The sequence below is a fragment of the Phaenicophaeus curvirostris genome, chromosome 5, assembly GCF_032191515.1.
Source record: "Phaenicophaeus curvirostris isolate KB17595 chromosome 5, BPBGC_Pcur_1.0, whole genome shotgun sequence".
Classification (NCBI taxonomy): Eukaryota; Metazoa; Chordata; class Aves; order Cuculiformes; family Cuculidae; genus Phaenicophaeus; species Phaenicophaeus curvirostris.
The window spans coordinates 40,390,127-40,409,143 of NC_091396.1; the positions used below are offsets into that span (position 1 = coordinate 40,390,127).

At 40.3% G+C, this 19,017-nt stretch overlaps 1 protein-coding gene across 1 annotated transcript in view; it reads left to right on the forward strand.

The window, feature by feature from the left end:
- Nucleotides 1-17,147, forward strand: part of NUBPL (NUBP iron-sulfur cluster assembly factor, mitochondrial) — a 94,339-nt gene extending 77,192 nt beyond the window's left edge. Inside the window, exon 11 of the mRNA XM_069858388.1 lies at nt 16,237-17,147. Within this exon, the coding sequence (XP_069714489.1) occupies nt 16,237-16,299 (63 nt within the window). The 3' untranslated portion in view covers nt 16,300-17,147. The remainder of the gene's footprint in view (nt 1-16,236) is intronic.
- Nucleotides 17,148-19,017: the final 1,870 nt, after the last annotated feature.

Below are 19,017 nucleotides of genomic sequence, written 5' to 3' on the forward strand. Positions count from 1 at the left end.
CTGGGTTGTTTTGAGCAGGAAGTGGAGCAATTTACACTCAAGAGGAAAAGGATTGTTTGGTGTATTTACCACAACATTTTATTGCCAAAGGAATGTATGAGTTGTTGAGGTAGTGGAAGTCAAATGTGAAAATCTGTAAAGAAAAGCGGTTGCACATATAAAACTTCCTGGCTAGTATTTTCTTTGTCCTCTGCAGAAGTTTATCTGCTGAGTTCCATAGAGTAGAGTGTTGTCTGCCACGTTGTGTTTATATGCACTGTATGGCATGATGCAGCCTCACTCTTGACCGCTGCATAGGTGTGTGGTTAATGCTGATAACAGATGGTAGAATCAAATAGTGATAAGGTAGAATGTACCTACAGTACATTTTAAGATGAGTAACTTTTCTAATATCGTGATTGCTAGGCACATGTTGAAATATTTTTCACCGTGTTTCTCAAATAAACTAAAATTGTGGCTATTCATGTATGAACAATCGCAATTTTTCAGATAGAGGACAGTGTGCATAGAGCTGCTGAACTTATCTCTGCTTTTGTCCTTCAAATTTACAGGGTTTCTTTTAATACAAAATTCTGTGCTGTTTTTGTTAGAACACATAAATCAAATATGGAATCACAGAACTTAAATAATGCCTAACGATGGTGATTGACTTCTCAGAAACCCAGCATGCTGTCACACTTTCAAAGCTCTGTCAAGACTAGAAAAATGTTTCTAAAAATATATTAGCTAATACATATTTTTTGCTTACACACATGCTATGAGGTTAAACTTGCCTTGCTGATATACAAAAGTATAGCTCTCACTCTACACTTTAAAATGTGTAAGCAAACTTGTCTAAGTTCATTATTTTAAAGCTTAGATGTAGATGATAGAAAAAGGAAGCTTCCTTTTCGCAAGTGGCAAGGCAATTACTAACAACTAAAACAACCTTTCCAAAAATAAGAAAAGTACTAGTAGAATTGTGCATATGTGAACTTGGAAAGTTCTTTCTCATGGAAGGCACAGAAAACATAAGGTTTGTCTACATACAGAAAAGGCTGATTGGATGTGAAGCTGAAGAAAGTGAAGCTTTACTGACCAGAGTTCTCTTCTAGTGAAGCTTGGGACAGTCCTCATGGAGAAATAAACAGTGCTGGTAAAATGATTTTGCTCTTGGTATAGCATCATCTGTGTTAGTGTTTCTGTCAGCTTAGTTGTTTAAATGGTGGCCTTTTTTAAACAAACTGCATTGATGAAACTTTGTTATGGTTGTAGAAATTGAATGTTACTGTACTCTCATAGTAGCCTCATGGCAGGATCTAGTCTAACAGAAAGAGAGCAGACACACCACAGCAACTGAGATCCTCTACAAGAATCTAATAATGTCTTAGTTTAATCAACAATGAGGTCTTACCAGACCATTATGGAGATAATTGAGAATTTGGAGATCGTTCTCCTCCTCTGTCAATCTATGGAAATGGATTGGCTCACTAGGGCTTCGTTTTTTTTCCTCATCCAAACATATGAGAGAGTCTCTAGACAGCAAAAAGCAGTGAAGGAAAATCAGGAACACTGCTAAAATGGTAGAGTAGGGAAAACAGTAGGGGAAAAGGTAGAATAAGGAAAACAAAAGAGAAATCACTGAAAACAGGTGGAATTGATTATGCTCAGATGTAGGGGAACCTCCTTGGGACCGTGAGAAGGAAGCAGCAGCAAAACAGGTCTTTGAAAAAGCCATCCTGAAATTTGAAGATAAGAGGGTTAGAAACACAGCAAGAGATATAGAACATGATTAATTGCAGTGGAGCCACTCCTCATAAGACTTGTTCTTCAGACCCTTCACCAGCTTCGTTGCCCTTCTGACAGGCTCCAGCGGCTCTGTGTCCTTCTTCTACTGAGAGGCCCAAAACCAAACGCAGCATTCGAGGTCCAGCCTCACCAGCGCTGAGTGCAGGGAGATGTTCTTTCCTAGTCCTGATGGCCACACTATTTCTGATACAAGCTGGGATGCTCTTGGCCTTCTTGGCTGCTTGGGCACACTGCTGACTTGTGTTCAGCCAGCTGTCAACCAGCACCACCAGGTTCTTTTCCACTGCGCAGCTTTCCAGCCACTCTTCCCCAAATCTGTAGCATTGCAAGGTGGTGTTTCCCAAGTGCAGGATCCAGCACTTGGCCTTGTTACATGTCATACAATTGACCCCAGCCTGTCAATTCAGCCTTGATGGCACCGTGGACTTGTTAATACCTTGACAGAGCAGACAGACTAGCTGTGGCTGTTGAACACCAAACTCCCATCTGTTTCAAAGTCAAAGCAGCTTCTCAAACATTTAAGTACAGAATATATTTGCTGTACCAGTGTGCCCATCTTCTAAAAGCTAGGGAGTCTTATTGGGATAGACATTTCAGGGAGTAGACATCCTGGAGGCTGAGGCAAGTTATAAAAAAAGAACTGTGGAGGATAGATGATATGCCTCTAAGGTTTAACACTGATAATACATTGAAGATAGAAGTGAAGTCATGAAAGAATGAAGTTTAGATACCTTCTTCCCCTTCCCCATTATTAAAGAGATAGTGAGCCCTCATAGCAGAAAGTATGTAGAGGATGACTGCTTTTTGAAAAAAAAAAATATAGGATGCACACAATGATCAGTTAGTTCCTTACAGAATCACAGAATAACCAGGTTGGAAGAGACCCACCGGATCATCGAGTCCAACCGTTCCTATCAAACACTAAACCATGCCCTGCAGCACCTCGTCCACCCGTGCCTTAAACACCTCCAGGGAAGGTGACTCAACCACCTCCCTGGGCAGCACCTTAGTATTTCCTTGCCACATATTGTTATTGAAAACATTTGGAATCTATTAAAGAAAAGCACTTTGAGTTCACCCTCTTGTTCTATAAAAATAAAATGGAGTATATTGAGAAAGCAGGGGAAGATGAAAGTGTACAAACCTAGTGAATCATACAGAGCTAAGAGTGTTGCATCCCCAGATCACACAGCCTTTTACAGGTATATACAAACTACGTGCAATGTGGTGAAGTATTTATGACTTGAGTAGGAGAAGAGCCAAACTTGTCCTGGAGCAAGGAAACCAGGACCTGTGGGTGGAAAGCATGCTTAATGTCATCCTGTCCAGCCTATGCTAAAGACCAGTGTATGATACAAACCACACTTTATTCTTGGGGGAGGTTCTGTTACTGTTTAGTTCACATTTAACAATGTGCAGTGTGTTCATCCCTCTTGCAGATTTTAAATATTCATATATAGGTAAAGGATATTGAGGCTGGTAAATTGGACACAGACCTATAAGGGGAGAGAAAAGGCCCAGTCAGGTGAAAAGCAGGGGCACAAGGTGTCAGCAGTCTGACATAACAGAGGAAAGTAAGTCTGGTTAAAAATCCCTTTTCAATTAATTTAGAAGTGCTATGTACCTTACTGTTGTATTATCCAAAGAAACAGTTGAAGTTTGTGTTCAGAAAGAGTTTTCTGTACAACTGTGAAAGTGTGATGTGTGTGTAGCATAAAAATGTACAGCCTTATACACTTGCGAAAAGTAGTTGGAGAAACTTTGAAGTAGTGATGGCAAATAACGTTTGCTGTTTAGCTGTCATCAATAATTCCATTTAAAGAGTGGTCTTTCCAGCGTGTGATATCTTTAGAATAAAGTCAAACCCTGAAGAAGGCTGCATGATATCATTTTATAATATGTCTTATCATCAAAGCTTCCTTGGAATGATCACAGTAATGTTTGGTATGCATACATTTGAATACTTCATTCAGGGTGTAGGTAGTCCAGTATCAGACCCTGACTTATGCTTCACTGTACTGAAGAAAATGCTGAGTGGTGTTATGGTCTGTTTGAAGGATTGTATTTGAATTACTCTCTTCTCCTTAACCATGGCACCTGAGTGATGTACATGCATAGTGGCACCTTGGGGCTAGCAGTTTTCCCCAGCTGATGCTCCCTCAGAGGATGGCTTGGCTTTTGTAACTTATATTTTTTTATTTTTATATATATATATATATATATAATTAACAAGAAATTTCCCATATGCCGTAAGGATTTTTTGAGGTATTAGGTTCAGGAAGCATCTAGTTGACTTACCCAATCTTCTCCATTTTGTGTTATAATTCATGGATTGACTGTTACCACCTCATTAAGTTTCCTTTGTGGGCTGAGACTTCATTGCAGGAGTTGCCAGTACATGGAAGAAGAATCTTATGGTTGAACTGCCCAGGGGAGGACAGAGTTGAAAAGGCTCTGAGCCTTTTGCAGTAATGAAGAATTTCTCTGGGTGACATGAAGCTTTTATCTGAAGTGGGAGATTATTTAAAGCTCTGTTTGTCATCATGCTTTTAGTGCCTTCTGAGTTGGCCACAGTAAAATACCGACATTGGAGGGCAGCTCCAGTCGTGTACTGAAGGTTGGAGTTGTGTCAAAGTAAGAAGCAATTTCCATGGAAATTAAAGCTATTTAAAAATCTGATTGAACTGGAAAATGGACTATGGTTGAGCAAAGAGAGTGCTAACGAATAACAAAAGCTATCACCTATCATTATTTTCATGCAGATGGTAGCGAAGTCTAGTGTTTGTCCTTGTGGTAGTCACTATTTGAGTTGTTGCTCATGATTGCTAGTTTTCTGTAGCAATGAATAAAGTATAAGCCTGTAACATCTCAGTTCAGCAGATTTAAATTCCTTATCCTTCCTGGCAGGTATAGTTGCATCAACAGCGTTCGATATTCCAAGCAGTTGGGACTTGCATAGATTCTTCCTGGGATTGCTGAGCTTCAGAAAGCATGTTAATAGTCTTGAAGTCTTTTAATCACAAATAGAAGTTAGAAAGTATTCTAGTACTGGGATGTGCACTCCATGGTGTACGTGGGCTGCAGTCAAGTGACAGGATCAGTATGCTTTTTCTGAGTTGTTAGTTGTTAGTTCCCTTCAAAAGGTTCTGATATGTTTGTAAAGTCCGGTTGGTTTGAGTTAAGGTTATAGGCACCTGATTGGTCGTCGCCCCGGCTCACCGTCACTGTCATTATGACATCACAGTGACGTGGTGTCACCAGCCACCTGCTCGGGACCTATAAAAGGAGGCGCGGGCCCTGCAGCTGGCCCAGAGCTCACTGAGCTTCGAGGTCTTCCAGACGTGTCTGGAAGGAGGAGCTGCTAGAGGAGCCAGGCAACTGTCTGCTTATCCATGAAGTGGACAAGATTTGGGACGAGAGCAGAAGGGAACAACGTGGATCCCATGCGTAGTTCCCTACCAGGGAACAGCCAGAGCAGCCAGGTGGGTGGCTGCTCACCTTTGAAGCGAAAAACATCAGCTTTAGATCAAGAAAGGAAGAGCGTGGAGTCCAGCGCTGTGTCCGTGCCAGGGAGCAGCCAGGAGAGTGGTTGCTCACCTTTGAAATGGAGAGTGTTAGATAGAAGTGCAGAAGGGAACAACATGGATCCCAAGCGTAGTTCCCTGCTAAGGAACCAACAGAGCAACCAGGAGAGTGGCCGCTCACCTGCAATGCGGAAAGCATCGGCTTTAGGTCGGAAAGGGAAGAGTGTGGAGTCCAAGCGTGTCTCCATGCGAAGGAAGAGAAGACGCCGGAGAAGACGAGCAAGACGAGCAAGACGTGATGTCCGTGCTCGTGCCTCTCTGTTGAGGCATGGTGTGAAGCCCGGGCATGACTGCGCGCCAAAGGACACTGTGGAGCCAATGGAGGTGGATCCACCTGAAGACAGTGAGGAGCCTATGGAAGTGAATCCACCTCAATAAGAATCATCCACAGCAGTGGATCCACTGCCCCAGCCATCCCCCGGCAGTGCTCCAGCCATGCAGACTCCTCTGCGTGCAATGAGAGCACGCTTGGTTACTTCAGAAGGAGGCTTGCCATGTGACAATTAAAACTAAAATACACTGGAAATCATGAGGACTTTGGCTGCATTTTGGAAGTCTGTATAATGTTGACCTTTTAAGCCCTCTTTTTTAAGAATAGATTTTAGAATTGCTTTGGATTTTAAACTTGTCTTGTTTATATGAAGGAATTCAAACAATGGGAATTGCTTTACTAAAGGTGCCACAGAGAGTTATTGGAATGTCGCTGAACATTTTGCAGTTAAAAGATTTATTTCTTACTATATTAGTTTAGTTAGCAGTTCATTAATTATCTAACGAGTTCATAAAGATGTAATTGTTATTCAGTTAAGAATAAGCCCATGTTTTGTTTAAGAAATACTGTCCACGAGGAATCTTCACATGAAAAGCATGTGAATTGAATAGGTTGATGCTCCTGACGCAGAGAAAAGAACTTAATAATTGATCTTAATTAAAATCCATTCTAATATTTGATTTATTTTTCCATTGACGAGTATGTTAAATTTCAACTTGGAAATGGTTCTCTCCACTCTACTTGAGTATGCCCATGCCATTTCAGGCCCTTTTTGTAGGGCCCATGTTTTTTGGTGAGAATCTTTATACCATAGATTGAATATGTTCCCTCATCTGTGTTTTACTGATTAAGACCAACTCCTGACTGGATCTGGGATAATTTTTAGTGTGGAGCGTTCTTGTCTCTGTGAGCAGAAGTAGCTGTGTTCAGTGTGGAACACAAAATTGCATCTGTTTTTTAATAGATATTTTGCTAACACTGCTCTGTACACCTAGATGGAAAGGTAAAGGTTTCACGGGCTTGGTTTATTAAGATAATGAAGTGATTGCTGCTATGTAAGTGCGTCTTGGAAGCAATGAATTCATTAGCTCTTCTGAGAGAAGTTGCATCAGATTTCATATCTTTCATATATCTCTAAGTTTTCAGATGCTTCCCCGTTCTCTCTAGGCTTATCTTCCCTCAATGCAGGTATTTTCCCATGCTCTGTTGATTTTTACATTCAGTGGTTAAATCTAGTTTCCAAGAAGATGTTTGGTCTGCTTCTCAGTCTACTGTAATAACTTCTGCGCTTGCTGGCTGGTTTTAGCCAACTTTGACATAAGGACAGAACTTTCCTACCTTGTTTTATACCTGCTGAGAGCTTCAGCTGAGGGAAGGTTGCAGTGGAGTTGAGCAGTTCTCTTTGCACTGGCACGCCAGTGTCTTCTTGAGGTATGTATTTGCTGGTTAGTTAGCAAATGTGATTTTGGAGTCAGCTGGTTCTGAGACGTGGAGAGCTGGTAAGGCTGGTGTGTGTGGCAGGGAAAAAGAACTGAAGGTACTGTGATAGTGAGGTTTGGGGGAGCATAGGTAAGCGAGGCTACTGCACTTGAGTAAAAGGATTCCTACTGACTGGAAAAGTGGAAACATAAGGTCCTGTACCTGGGTCAGAGCAATCCCAATCACAGATAGAGGCTGGGCAGAGAATGGATTGAGAGTAGTCCTGAAGGGAAGGACTTGTGGCCGTCGGTGGATTGGCAGCTCAACGTCATTGCAATGTGCATTTGCAGCCCAGAAAGCCAACCATATCCTGGGCTGCATCAAAATAAGTACAACCAGCAGGTCAAGGGAGGTGATGCTGCTCCTCTTCTCTGCTCTTGTGAGACCTCACCTGGAGTGCCGTGTTCACTTCTGGAGTCCTGGGCACAGAAAGGGCATGGATCTTTTAGAGTGAGTCCAGAGGAGGGTCACAAAGATGATGAGCGGGCTGGAGTGCCTCCCCTGTGAGGACAAGCTAAGAGGTTTGTGATTATACAGCCTAGAGAAGAGAAGTCTCTGGTGAGATCTTCCATCAGCCCAGGGGAAACCTGGTTGGGGGGCCATTTATCAGGGTGCAGTGATAGGACAATGGGTAACGGTTTTAAGCTGAAAGAGGGGAGATTTAGATTAGATATTAGGAAGAATTTTTTTTCTGTGAGGGCGGCAAGGCACTGGAGCAGGTTGCCCAGAGAAGTCTTGGATGCCTCAAGGCCAGGTTGAATGAGGCTTTGAGCAACCTGACGTAGTGGAAGGTGTTCCTGCCTGTGGCAGAGGTGTTGGAACTGGGTGACATTAAGGTCCCTTCCAACCCAAACTGTTGTATGATTCTGTGATGTGGAAGGTAGCTGTGGAAGGCAGGAACTTGTTGATTCTCAGCTACCTCACAACCTGTGCACTTCCTTGTCTTTATGAAGTTCTGAAGTTTTCACTTGTGTGTTGTCTGGCTCTTTTGTGTATGGCTCTTTGACGAGTTACACAAGAAGGTGTTGTTTCAGTGGTTTAGAAGTCTACCCAGTAGTTGGTTTAAAACTTTTTGGTACTTCCCTACGGAGTTAAATGTAGGTAGTTGCAGACAGAGATTGCAGGTCTTCTGTGTGTGTGTGTTTAAAATCTGAAAATTAAGAAGCACTACTTCAGATTTTTATATATTTTCTTTCTAGTGGCGACAGAACCCTTGATAAAAGCAGTATATACCCTATACCAGCAAAGGAATCTTCTCTTTCCGGTTCGTACGTTGCTTTTGAAATTTTTTAGCAGAGTTTACCAAAAAGAAGATTTAAGGACTCAAAGAATCAGGTAAAAACTATTTGCTTATTCTTTTTCATTTCAAGATTGTGTATTCATTTCAGAAGTTAGAACACTGAATTTCTGTGTGGATGTAGTAAAACTTCTTTCTTAATCTGTTTTGTCAGCCTGTCACTGAGATTTGAAGATGTAGGTTTGCTGTGGTGGCCTTTGGTGGTTCTGGCAGTGTCTTTTGTACTTATTTATTTCAAGGAAAGTTTTCTTCTGTTTTGAGAGTGTGGTTCTGAAGAGACTAGGTTAAATAAAATGGTTTTGTACTTTTGGGTTCCCGCTTTCATGCATCTATTAGATATTTGGCCTGTTACAAGTAAGATGAGATTATTCTCTGTCGCTGCTGTTACACTCTTCGTCATAAGGTTTGTGCAAATTGTCTCCCAGTCTTAGCTTTTCCAGAAGATATTTTTTAGCCAAGTCGTCTGGTTCCAGCTACGTAAAAACCTGAAATACGGATCAGGCTGCATCAGTCCTACCTCATTTGAGAACTGCAAAGGAACGTAAGATTATACCCATGATACATATTTGTGCTCCTGCATAAAAATGCGACCTCGGGGCCTCCAGAAATGCTGGCGTTTGCTAGCAGAGTCAGGCTTTGGGAAAACTGTTCTCTTCTGGCCCTCCTTTGTTTTGTTAAATATGAAGTTAATGCCTAAGTACATGTAACTAGATCTACAGCCAGAAATATCTAACACTACCCTATGAACATTATAAGAAGTATAGGGAATTTACAAGACAGACAGGAAAATGGCTTGGGAATATCCCATTTTCCTCCTCTTTTCAACCAGAGGGGGAAAGATCTTTTTCATATTCATGTTCCCAAGGTTACACAACCACTGTTATCTGTACTTACCTGGAAGTCTTGAGCATGTCATCCAGTTTCACGTGCTCGTCTAACTGTCTGGAAAGCTTTAACTTTCTGTCTTAGGGCATCACAAATAGCAGTGATTTTCCTGCTGTTCCTCTTAGTCTTCTACATGGAATTGTGACATTTTTAGTAACAGAAGAATGAAATGTCAAAAATTCTTTGCAGAAAGTATAATAACACTTATGTCTTGTCAGACGTTTCAAGATGACATGATGTTTGTGTACTATACTGATCCATTTCTTTCCAGCATGTTTTTGTTTAGAAACAACTGGGTTTCTTTATTTCTTCAAGACATGGACTGTGCAGTAGATCCTGGATGTTACTTCATTCAGATTGATGTCATAGATCTTTCAGCTTTTTTGTGACTGCTTTCCTCATTTTGAATTTTTTTTTTTAACTCAGATGCTTATCAAGAGCAGTCTGAGAGGAGCAGAATTTGTGTTGGAGCTTTTTCCAAAGCCACACAAGTGAAGCTGTTTGCTTTTTAGGTACACCTAAAAAGGATTAGGAATAGGATTCAAAGGTTAGATAGTAGCTTTTGGCCTATTGTTACCCTGTGAAGTAAAAACTTGATTGATTTACTTCAGGGTTCAGAATTAATGTTTTGATCTTGATGTTAATCTTTACCTCTGATTACACACACACAGAGATGTATAGTGATTATGTGTGTGTATATATGCATACACTGTGTGTGTGTATACATACAGATATGTATATTTATACTGGTATAGATTTTAAAAGGGTATTTAGCTTCACAGCTGCCTGCAACACTGATATATGTGAGATACCATAGGAGGAAGGCAAGAATTAGTTTTCCACAGTACTCTTAAGCTTCCATATATTTGAAGCCTGTACTTTGTCACTCTGCAGAACTTCTGCGTGTTTAATATCATTCAGTGAATGTCTTCCATGAGCTTTTCTGGTCTTTCCTTGAACGGGTCTAAATGAAGAGCAACTGCAACATCGTCTGGCGAGGAGTGAGAAAGTTCATCTGTCTGAAGACCAACTTTCTTTTGTTTGTTTTGATCCTGGCTCCTTCTAGCTTCATTCCATATCAGCACCTGCTTCTTCAGTGGGAAGAGAAAGCATGTTTTATTTCCATCCACCATTTCCATGTCAAGGGATTTGAGACCCCCCTTGAGCCTGCCTTCAGCTAATCCACTTCAGTTGTCTCTTGTCTGGGCTTTTCCTACTTTTAAACGCAATTAATCTGTCTGTTAATCTCCTTTCCTCTTATGTCATTATGGTAGTCTTGTTCACACCTTCAGAGACCTACTCTGAAGTACTTGAATTGCATTTGGCGGCTTCTTTCATGTAATAATCACTTTAGCAGTGAGCTGATGAAGTGTTCCTGGTTTATAAATTATACTTGATTTGGTAAGCCAGTGTGTCATAGAAATTGTAGCCCATGAAAGATAGCCTTGGTTGATAAGATTGTTTCAGTTTGAGCTAGAAAGGATAAATAAAAGTGGATCTATAATTGAGGTTGTCAGATTTTAAAGCTCAGTACTGAAGATGTTTAAAGGAAAGAGAAAAACTAAGTAGTGAAGTTTTCTGAAGTATGAACAGGCCAAATGATTGGGATTGGGAAGGAGATCTGGAGAATCAAGTTATAAGTACAAATGAAAATTTTATTTTTAGCTAGGGAAGAGCTTGAAGTTTTTTGCTGCTTCCTGATCAGCTTCTAGGGTGTTTTATGATAAATAGCACTTACAGAGAATGGTGGAAAAAAGGAATTGATAAGGAAATTGGTTTAATTCCTAGAGTTTCCGACAAGCAGGTTAGAAATATGCTCAAGAAAGCTCTAATTGTAAGAGCTGCAGGGGAAACCTAAGCTATGGATTCTTGCTACTCACATTTGGATTTGCCACCAGTTCTAGTTTTTCACACTACTGTAAGAGGTACCTGAATTGACAAGGGAGGCATTGGCAAAGGTAGAATTGAATTTGAAAGTCTAGTGTAAAGACTAGTAGCTTGATTGAGGGGTTAAGTGTTATGGAGGTTGTAGTAGTCTCATAAACTGATAAAACGAACAGTAAACGGAAGTGTTCCTTTGCCGGCATACGTTTGGGTTACACAGTTTCTGAAAGAGGTGAAAATATGCAATGCAAAACCTACAGATCAAATAAATACTTCTGATGTAACTGTAGGAGCCTGTTTCTTCCGGTGAAGTCACAGTACTGCAGTTTATTGTAACGTGGTTGTACCTGACATAAAAGCAACTTAGTCAAGGCGGTAAAGAGTAAGTTTGAGTTTTTGTTGGGTCATTGGGCACTGGCAGAGGCTGCCCAGGGAGGGGGTTGAGTCACCTTCCCTGGAGGTGTTTAAGGCCCGGGTGGACGAGGTGCTAAGGGGCATGGGTTAGTGTTTGATAGGAGTGGTTGGAGTCGATGATCCGGTGGGTCTCTTCCAACCTGGTAATTCTATGATTCTATGATTCTATAACGACACCAGTGATCCTTTTCAGCATTTGATTTTATTTGACATTTATGTTGACTTAGGCTATAGCTGTGGCTTTTGGAAAAGAAGTGTTGATATGTAGAAGAGGGGCAAGAGAGAGGGAGAAGGAGGTCACCCTTTGTTCCTGTGACAGTCCTCTGAGAAGTCTGTCTGTCTGTCATTGAGGTCTTTAGGATGGTGGGCATGTGCCAAGTTGCCCAGGGAAGCGCCTTTTATGTGGCATTGCTCCAAGCCCCATCCTCCTCATTAGCAATGGAGGTGAGAGGATGTGTGTTCTCTCACTGAGCATATCAGGCAGGGGTCTCTGGAGGTACATGAGGGGCTTTTGTGCCAGTTACTCCCAAAATGCTAGGCAAAGCATTCACAGATTGGTCAAGCATACCTTCTCCTCTGTTCTGATTGGCTGATTTTCAGGAACTCACTTCTGGGAAAAAAGCCCAACTTCCATCATGCTTTGTTCTCAGGTGCATTTCCCATTGTCACAGCAACCAAACCGTAAAACATAATGTTTAGATCCCTGTCACTGATCCAAGTCGAAAATGTTTCAGACATCTTAAGTGAATCAGTGTGACATGCTCGTCTGAAGTTGTTTGTATGCAGTAGTTTAGGTGAAGGCAAATGTGTTATCAGCTTCTGCCTGTTTTGACTTTTTTGATGTGTAGATTGTATTCTGTAGTTGTGTGGCTGTTGCACTAGACATGGGAAGCTGTTTGTAGGCTGAAGTCTGCACTTCAGTAAAAGGCAAATTAGCTGGTCAAGCCAAGCCAGTCCAATCCATGAGAACAAGGCAGAGTTAGCTATGACCTGTATGGTCAGTTTGCAGGAATCTTAGCAGTTATGCATGCTTCCCTCATAGGTAAGATTTTTAGGGAGAATAAAACACCACAACTGCAATGTTCACATTTCTCTAGGATTACCACAGGGCTAAGTTAGATGAGCTAATAAAAAGACTTGCAGTTTAGGTCTACCCCATATCTATTATCCTGTGACAGAGTAATCAGTCAGAATGTTCTGATTATTTAGATTATATGGGGCTTTCAGTCTCTTTCCTAATGAACTTCATTACAAGTTCTCTGTTTCTTGCTCCATGACCTATACTGTCATTAGTCACTTCATTATCCACTGTGCCCTCTTAGTCCTAAGCAGGTTTGTGATTTAAAGAGTGCTGCACTCTTCTGGCAGAGTTTGTACCAGTGTTTGAGAGGTAAACAGTTTCTCACATGGCCATTATCCAGCTCTTTTGATTCTCTGGACATCACCTTCCAGCCTTACTACTGCTCTTCCTAGTGCTGCTCTCAGACTCCATCTAGGCAGCATTCGTACTGAACAAGGCTGGTCTGGTTTTCAGGCATTCTGTCATCCTGTACATTTCCGCTTCATCCTCTTGAAGCAGGGAGAATGTTTAGCTTCCAGCTGACTGATAAGTTACTGTTAAATATAAAGTTGTTTCTCTGCAAAAAAATACTTTCAGAAAGACAGTCTGTAAACCATTATTTTAGAGCTTCCAAACCATAAAGGGAAAAACTGATCTGTAAAGTTCCTTTTTATCCTATTAAAATGGTTGGGAGTGATGAATAAAAATTCATCCTTTACTTTTTCTCCTCTGGCTTTCCCCCCCAAAAGAAGTAAAAAAACTCTCTCTGTTTTGAGGTGCAACCCATCTCCTTTTGCTTAGTAATGATGGAGTGACAGTCACTGACATTCCGTTTAGATCTTTCACATATATTGATTCATGGACAGGTCCTCACTCATAGCAGAATGATTTGTTCAAAGATAGGAAAGTAAGGCTCAAAACAGTTGATTTTGTTACAGGCGGGTTACTGATAGAGTTCGGTAAGGGCACGAATGAGGTACTAGTCTGTTCAACATCTAAAGTGTTGGTCTTGGGAAACAAAAAAAAAAAGATGATTAGCAGGTAAAGCTGCTAATAAAACTAGGGCTAGGTGATAATAGCATGCTGGCTACAAAGAGTTGCACCAGAAACCTAAGTTATAAAGCAACAGATCAGCTACTTGGCAAATGAGAATCAATGTACATTGTGAAATTGTTGCCCAGATATTCATTATCAGTGTTTTGTAGGGAAAAGAAATTAGTTTATTAGGATCTTAACGTAAGTAACAGCAACTAAGTCTCCAAAGCAGGATTGCTGTATAGAAGGTTATGGAAGTCTGTGTTCCAGGGACTCTTGCCAATGGTGTCTTTGGCTGGACTGAATGAGGCTCCCTGAACTGCTTTTTAGTTCAATTTTAACAGTGCAGCTAGCCTGTTGTTGTACTTGGCTGGTACAGCATATCTATGGTCCGTTGCTGTTGATTATCTTCATTTATGTACAGAACATCTCCTATTTTAACTATGTGCAGAGCTACTGTCTTGTGTTACTATTTCTGCACCTGCAGGAATAATTTCTATGGAGTATTTATAATTCTGCATACAATTTGGCCAGATTGGGCCAATTTGGGCCAGATTTTCCATGCAGATTGTTAATTGACTCATTAAAGCACATGAATTGATGTGTGCAAAGTAGGAGCTGCCTGTGAGACTCTTCAAGATAGTCCAAAATTCCCACCTGGGGTGCTCCTACATCAATTAGTGAAATACTTAACTGCAAAGGCAGCTTGACTGCAATCAATCACTTTATTTCAAGTTGGTCCATTATCTCATCTAGGCAGGTGGCGAGCTGGGGAGTAGCTAGACCGCCCAGGGAATTAATAGCTAAGTGTAGTGGGTGTTGCGCATGGACACAGCTGTGCTACCCAACTGCATTGCAGTTATACCCATAGAAGAAGTTTGAATTTTGTGCTTGTGACTTAAGTTCTACAGTTCTTGCCACAAAGTCACTCATAGGGGAGTAAACAATCCTAGCTTGGTGCCTGACTTTCTTACAAGCTCCAAAAATTACATTACTTTAGTTTTAAAGCGATGTGAGCCCTGAAAACTATGAAGCACTGAGGCTGCGAGAGCCAGAGAAGTAAACCTTACAAGCCAGGAGCAAATCCTAGGAAGACTGGAGATATGTTAGGGGTGCCTGGCTCTGCAAAAGGCTGCCACCTGGTTCAGACCAGTGACAGATGGTGTTTGTGGCCTGTGTCAGAGACAGACCTTCTCTTCCAGCCCTTCAAGCTCTGGGCTTTGGCGTTTGTCCATTTGATCGCTGTTTTAAAGGCTTATCAGGGTTCTAACATAAGTTCTAACTTGGGGTTAGAGCCAGCTAAGAGTGCTGCAGGAAGCTAGAAAGGTCAGTGCAGTAGAGAATATTTTGGTGATTTCTTCTAGTAAAACAAGGAAAGTTGTCCGGTATGCTTCATATGCAGTTTTATTTGAGAAAATGAAGAAGGAGCTTGGTCACAATCTTAACGGTGTAGAAGTAAGCTGCATAGCAGGGAGTTTTACTGTTGTACTAGAAAAACAAAGAACAGGAAGTACCAGCTGGAGATTGAAGCATGACAAATCCAAATTTTACATAAGGTATACATTTTGTAAAATGGATGTAATGAGCCTTTGGAACAATGTACAAGATATATATGTAGACACATACAAAGATAGTCTTTTAGTTGAAAAGGTTTTTTTAGTTGAAAAGTTTACTCTTTTATATCAAGACTTAGAGGCCTTTCTAAAAGGCATGTTTGATTTTGACTACAAGTTGTTGAGCTTGGTAAAGGAATTATTTGGTTTTGATTTGTGGCTTGTTCTGTGTTGAATCTTAGGCAGTGGTTTTATACATATCTCTTGACATTAAATTTTGAATATCTGATGTTAGACTGATCATGGTCTTAGCTGTGTCATGTGTTTAGAAATGTTAAAAGTAGTACATTCATTTGAGTCACTCCCAATAGTCTTACAGTTCTCTGACCTTCTGCCCTCTAATTTAAAGCATGTACCAGGTGCCACAAGTAGTGTGAAAGGGATTTTGCTGTATGGATTCTAATACTGCAGAATTAGTTCTTTCTGATACCTCTTTTAGTCTCTTAGGAATACGTCTTTTTTGGAAAATATTTTAATTTTTAATGTTTTTATGGGAAATTCTGTAGTGTAGTCTAGTCTATAATGAATTAATTATCTGGATTTTTTTTAAATATCATTGCTTTTTGTGATTTTCTTTCTCAGTACTGTGCACCGTGCATCTCAATACTCAGGGTGAGGGAAGTTTTTAACCATTTGTACCTGTGGGACTAAAGAGTCTCCCTCCTTCTCAATACTTCTTCTCCAGAAAAATATTGATTCTGTTTGCTGCTTAAGACAGATTGTTCAGTCAATTTATATTCTCAGAATTAATAAGTTCAGTTTTGTCTGCCCCCCACTCCCCCCAAATAACTGGCTAAATTGAACCCTGGTATTGCAACACTTTTTTTTCTTTGAATGTGTGTGAAAGAACATATACCTAACAGGATGTGAAATACTCCTTTTTATAGAAAATAAAAGGTGCTAAATACATGTTTCTGTTTCCACAGGCTAAGGCCTATCTAAAGATAGCTGTGGAAATAGTAAGACGTCTTCCAGTACCTCCTGCTTGAAGTGTTTATTGCTGAAATGTACCAAAAAAGTGATCTTTTGATGCGACCAATGCCGAAGAGTCCTGCTACCTAGTTATGTGGATGCTGTATTTCCATTCAAAGAACTTTATTAGGTATTAAATTACTAGAATTTAAATTACAATTGTAATGTTTACTGGTTTTCCAAGTATTATTTGGCCATGTCCACATGGATTGAAGTATGCAAAAGATGATAGGCAATATTTAGCAACTGGACTGAACATCATCAAGCAAGAAGGGATGAAGTGTGTCTTTTGAATGGATCCTGTTTTTAGGGTCAAGAATGAAAAACAGCCTCTCCAGCCAAGCAGAATGATGACGGGGTTGCCAAGGCATAAGTCCTGCTTAAAAAATAACATTTGCAAAACTTTAATTTCTGTCAATTTTGTTCAACTTTTTATTTGGTTAACTGTCAAGCTCTGCAATATTTTAAGGAGCAAATTCTTTTATGTAACTGCAATAATTTTGCGTGTTCATCTTTAAAAAAAAATAAAATTCAGCATATACTCTGAGGAGTTTCTGTGATAGATCATGAGCAAATTCATTCATTATTGGAGAATGTTGAATCATGAGGCAAGTCAGTTTAGTGGAGAATGGATTACATGACCCTGAGGCTTTTTTCTTGGCGTCTTTGCATTATAATGGACTCAAACAGAAGACTAGATAACCAAGGTTTTCACTGGAAACTAGATGCTGTGCCTCAGCTCAGTTTGCCAGGGGATGCAAATGATCAAGGTAAATTAAATTTGTGATTGCGTATTCCTGTTACAGTGCATGAACTTGGACTTTGAATACATTTTTGAAATAAAGAAGAATTTGGTCTTCAAACAGCTTGACCTTGTGGGTTTGGTTTTTTTATTGCCCTGTATTTCTGCGATCTTCTTTTTTGTGTTGATGTCTGGAAGTGGATGAATGTGCCTTCAGAGAATGAGTTTCCATTTACAATTAAATGTTTCAGTTGGCAGTTAGGCTTTTTCATTTACACAATCATATATGGAGTATCTTAAACATACATTGTAACCATACCATATTGGGATTTTAACCATACTAAGGGCTCTTGACTTCTGTGGGACTAAGCTTTTCCCTGTACTCCAAATAATTATTCATAATGTTTGATGTAGTTGTTTTTTCTTAGTGATACAATATAGAAAGTTGGTGTGCTTTTACATTAAGAATATTTAAGTAGTATGTACTCAGATTTTACATGGGAAAGCTAGGCAGAAATTATGGGTTGTATTTCAAGCTTAGGTGATTTTATAGACATGTAAATTATATAGTCCAGGACTGTTGATTTTTTTGCTTCAAGTCAATCTCTGAACTTCTTGCCTGCACCCTTTCCCATGAGATCTCATCAGTGTGCAGCTTTTTCAGTAGGATACTATCCTAGGCCTGTAGAACTGACACAAATATTCACCTCCTTTTAGTTGTCTAATGTATTTTACAAAAATTAAAGCTGGCTTAGCATCCTGCCTTTTCGTATTTTGATAACATATTGAGTTTTTAAATTATTTTATCTCTACACATATTATTTATTCCCTTCTGCTTTACATATTGTAATTGTTGGTGCGTATGTCTGTAAATAATCCTGTAATTGTTTTGGCATAGTATAATCATAAGTTGCAGTGGAAGAAGTGGGATTTCTGACCGTTATTTAGCAAAACACTGATACTTTGATGTTTATTTATTATTTTCATTCTGTTAAAAAGAATATGTATGGCACCTTCACATTGAGACTAGGTGAACAATCACTATACAGATATAATGTTGTTTGTTTTCACTTTCTTTTCTTTCTCATTATTTCTTGGGTTAGTTGAAGGATGAATTTGCTTTCAAATGTCCTTTTATTTTTACTCCTTTTTACTTTTTTTTCTTTAAAATAAATATGGCTTTGCCTGTTGAATCTTTCACCTGCAGAACTATTTAGAAAGCCTTTATCAAAAAATAATTATAGTGATTCAATAGTGTCTAAGCTATTCTGAAAATTCATATTTAATTAATTAACATTTTTATGTAAGGATTATACAACATAGAGAGTGAAACCAGATTTATTGATTAAAAATTGTCAGTCATTTATCATAGAATCATAGAATCACAGAATAACCAGGTTGGAAGAGACCCACCAGATCATCGAGTCCAACCATTCCTATCAAACACTAAACCATGCCCCTTAGCACCTCGTCCACCCGTGCCTTAAACACCTCCAGGGAAGGTGAATCAACCACCTCCCTGGGCAGCCTTTGCCAGTGCCCAATGACCCTTTCTGTGAAAAATTTTTTCCTATGTCCAGCCTAAATCTCCCCTGGCGGAGCTTGAGGCCATTCCCTCTTGTCCTGTCCCCTGTCACTTGGGAGAAGAGGCCAGCACCCTCCTCTCTACCACCTCCTTTCAGGTAGTTGTAGAGAGCAATGAGGTCTCCCCTCAGCCTCCTCTTCTCCAGGCTAAACAACCCCAGCTCTCTCAGCCGCTCCTCATAAGGCCTGTTCTCCAGCCCCTTCACCAGCTTTGTTGCTCTTCTCTGGACTCTCTCCAGAGCCTCAACATCCTTCTTGTGGTGAGGGGCCCAGAACTGAACACAGGATTCGAGGAGCGGTCTCACCAGTGCCAAGTACAGAGGGAGAATAAACTCCCTGGACCTGCTGGTCACGTCGTTTCTGATCCAAGCCAAGATGCCATTGGCCTTCTTGGCCACCTGGGCACACT